This window comes from Clytia hemisphaerica, unplaced genomic scaffold (genome assembly GCF_902728285.1).
Source record: "Clytia hemisphaerica strain Z4C2 unplaced genomic scaffold, Clytia hemisphaerica genome assembly, whole genome shotgun sequence".
Lineage (NCBI taxonomy): Eukaryota > Metazoa > Cnidaria > Hydrozoa > Leptothecata > Clytiidae > Clytia > Clytia hemisphaerica.
The window spans coordinates 479,930-484,010 of record NW_027103638.1 but is presented as its reverse complement, the minus strand read 5'-3'; the positions used below and the strand labels follow the sequence as shown (position 1 = coordinate 484,010).

At 35.5% G+C, this 4,081-nt stretch overlaps 1 protein-coding gene across 1 annotated transcript in view; it reads right to left on the bottom strand.

Annotated features, from left to right (window-relative positions):
* Positions 1-1,149: 1,149 nt before the first annotated feature.
* The window catches only part of LOC136802744 (E3 ubiquitin-protein ligase XIAP-like), a gene marked incomplete in the record, with an annotated part of 7,095 nt that continues 4,163 nt past the window's right edge, over positions 1,150-4,081 (bottom strand). The window contains 2 exon segments of the mRNA XM_067059502.1: positions 1,150-2,622; positions 4,033-4,081. Coding sequence (XP_066915603.1) covers positions 1,242-2,622; positions 4,033-4,081 — 1,430 coding nt within the window.

Below are 4,081 nucleotides of genomic sequence, written 5' to 3'. Positions count from 1 at the left end.
TACCCGCTTGAACTATCCCGGGCCGACCATCTTTTTTGAATTTGCGAAACACCAACATTTTCAAAAGCCCTAGAATTGTATTTTTGGACAAAAAAGGCCATTATCTAAATGAAATTATTTTATTATCCCACTAACGATTTCATGGTATTTTTTTCATCATCTTTTTAAGAAAACAAAATATTTATTGTTCTTTTAAAACAGCCAAGAAACATTCATTGTTCTTACGAAAATATTCATCTCGATTTCAACATTTGCTGTACAATTTCAAAGTTTGCTGCGCGGTTTAATTTTTTTCTCTGCGCGATCTCAATATTTTGCTGCGCGCACATTTAGTGCATACAGTCAGGGACTGAAAAGTATATACAATATTGAAATCGCCCAGGAAATATTGAAATCACGCATCAAATTAGAGCGCGCAGCAAATAATGAAAGGTGTTGAATACTTAAAGGGAAGAAATTTTCGCGGAATTTAATTTCGCGTTTTTTTGGAAAAACCGCGAAATTAAATTCCGCGAAACACATAGAATCTTGAATTTTGAAATTTTACCCCTAAAATTGGCGTTTTTTCCCTCGAAAATTTTTTCCCTTAAGGTACATAGAAATATTACCAAAATTAATGAAATAGTGCCAAAACTTTGAAAATTTCCAACATTATTTAAATGTTTCCAAGTATTGAGAAATTCCGATGGTGCTTCCGTTCAAAAGACGTTCAGGAAAATATCCGTCATTATTAAAAAAGAGCACTAGAAAAACTACAAACTTGGTCCTATTCCGCTACTTTGCTCAGTTAAATATTATCATATGCGCCACTTATGAAAAATGTTCTATTAATTCCAAAATTAAACTATTAAAAAACTATGTACAATTTTCTAAAGTAAAAATAAAATTTAAAGAGCAGTTTTTAATATCTGGGTCCAGGTTAGCCCTAATGGATTTAAATATTCTTACCCGTAAAATCAGCTGACTCGGCAAAACTTATTAATCTTAAAAACCCAAATATCCCGTGACCAAGCCATCGAAATCCAAAGCAATAACAATAACACTTTCAGCTAGTACATTTCAGGGTGAAGTTCTTACTGGAAAGTATATGATTTATTTCAAAGCTAAAAGGTTGGATTGGATATCTCATAACTTAGTTAGGCCAGTATTGGCCAATATAGCATCAATTGAAATAACCCCTGACTATTAAATTTCGTGGAAAAGGCAAAAAATCGTGAAAGGTTTCAGACCAAAATTATTTTTCAATTTCCGTCGAAAAAAGTCCGAATGGTTTTGGTGATCTCGGTACGACATACAGGGCACATAAACATACCAAGAGCACATGACTCACACAACACTAAGTGACCACATGGTACTAACGTGATTGTCACCGTATTATCTTGACATATCTTACACAAGTTTCTATTACTGTTATGTTTCTCTTTCTGTGCTTCTTCGTAGGCGATTCTAGCTCGTTCTTGGTTAGCTTTATGAATTTGAAGAATCTCATCTGTGTTTGGTGGAAGGCGTATCTCCTGTCCACCTGGCGTCGGATCAAGGATTTTCTGTTGATTCTGAGGGTGTCTAGTGGAAAGTGTTGGTATAGTGTTATCGTAATTTCTTTCATATTGGATTGGTTTGTTATGAACATGCGAGTAGGATAGATGGGGACTAAATGGTGTTTGATAAGACATTTGATATTGATGTGTGTTGAATGTTGGAGATTGTGGAGAAGGAGAGGTGTGTGGATATCGTTGGTGGTTGGGATTCATAAAGCCTTGTTGTGAGATCCCATTCAACGGTAGATGTTTGATTCGTGGTGTATTGATGGCAAAATGTTGATGCTGGTTTTCTGGAGATTGTTGTTTTTGATGGTTTTTGTTAATTTGTTGGTTAAGTCGATTATACATGTTTTGAGGTGCTGGATGGCGGTGTTGAAGTGCTTTATTGCTGTTCATCAAGAAAGGACAGTTTCTCCTACGTTGCAAATGGATTCGCATTGGATCGTCACCTGGCATCCAGTCACCAACTGTGAGAGAACACATACAACACTCTACGACGTCATTTTTGTTTGTATAAAAAAAGCCAGCTTTAGCAAGAGCGATACCTGATATGAGAGACTCTTTTGGCCAAGTGAAGAAGGTTTTTAAACGTTGCGATTCCTGGTAATACTTTGTGAGTCCATTCGATGGACAGGTCATATCATTCTGATGGTGGGTCATTGTCGGTGTGCCTTTGTATAGCGATGGATGACCAACATTTAAGCTTGGTTGATGATGTGGTAGAGTTGATTGATATTGAGGTAGATGTTCTGGCTGTATTCGATTATCTCTTTTCATTCCATTCACCTCACCAACAGGGGGGACTGATATCATGAAACTTGGCTCATCAAAACTATCATATCTATTGGGTGTTCTGTTGGGAACGTGTTCTCTAGGATTTAAATTGTAAGAACCATTACACGGTCTTTGGACTTCGTGTTGAAGCTTTCCATGGACAAAATGCGATCCAGGAGCAGAAGTTCGAGGAGGTTGAGTAGGTTTTTGTTGTGCTATTGGAACGCCAACGTGCACACTTTCTTGGCCGACAGGTATATTCCCACAAAATGAACCAATCACGAATCGGCATTTCGATGACAAAGCTCTAAAAACAACATATGTCGTTTTATCAACAATAAGGAATGATTTATCTAATAAGAATCATTTTTAGTAAAAATTGAACCTATTTGGAATGTTCCCAAATTCAAAGGTAAAATGACTGATTTGCTGTGCCATCAGTCAGCCACTTTTGAAATAATGAAAGAATAACCGTATTTGCAGCTATAAAGACAGGACATATAAGCTGGCTAGAAATTCGGGAAAGGAAGGAAATTGAAAAAGAACCAAAAAAGCTAAAAAATTGATGCATATGTAATAAACATGGTGAAAAGTATGGGGCGCCATTGTGGACAATATTCGAAGCTCTAATGATATATGCTAAACTTCATTTCCGTGGTCATTTTTTACATATATATTCTAAACATTCAAATATTTATTCTAAGTTAGAAATATATAAAATGTGATAATGCTATGATTTGTTCATCTTTGTTCAGTTTCAAAATATTCATTGCATAATGCATTGCGCGGAGTTTTCCCGATTTCCCCGATCTTTACTCGGCCTTCGGGTACCTTTCGCAAACAAATAAAGATTATGTCATAGCTATGTAATCAGTAATCAGAAAATATGGCGGAAGAATTTGAAATCTTTTTATTAAGCATCATTCATGGTTCAGCCTTCAATCTCACTACACCCACTCAACTTCGACAAAACCACGTTTGCCTGGGCAAGATAGAATTTGCCTACCAAAGTTACGGAACCGACGAGATTTTTATAATAAATCGGGAAAATCGGAGAATTTTTTCGCGCAATGCATTATGTAATATATATTTTTGTAAAACAATTACCCATTCAAACAAAGATATCTATCAAAATATAATTTTGAAACTTTAGATAAATATTAAAAAGTTGAGCATGTTTAGTTCAAACTTAGAATAAACATTTGAGAGCTGAGAATATATATGTAAAAAATGACCACGGAAATGGAGTTTAACATATATAATTCGAGCTTCGAATATTGTCCACAATGGCACCAATAGAAAAGTACCTCTTAAAGAATTCTTCAATGAGGATCTTATTGAATTGTTATATATATTATCTATAGTAGACCGTATCGCAACCGCAACGACATCTTTACAGACGACAACTCGCTTGCTTCGGTACCTGGTGACTTTCTTTCAAAATTCAATACAACTTAAAGTTTCGTGCTTAGATTTCTTCTTACTTAGATAAAAAGTCATCCAGAACACCCATGTGTTTTTTGTTCATTCCTAAATTCGGAGCATTATGGTTTCACTTTTTCTTGCTTGAGAAAGATTGAATATTCCTCTCTAGCCCCTTCGAGGTTTCAAACTCAACGGCTTAAACAACCTTAAATGACCAAAAATGGCCAAAATAGACTTAGAAATCAGGTACGATTGAGAAGAAATGCTAAATAAAAATTTCTCATTTACTGACCTGTGTTTGGTCATTGGACATTGTTCAGCGCATTCCCATTTCTCTATAG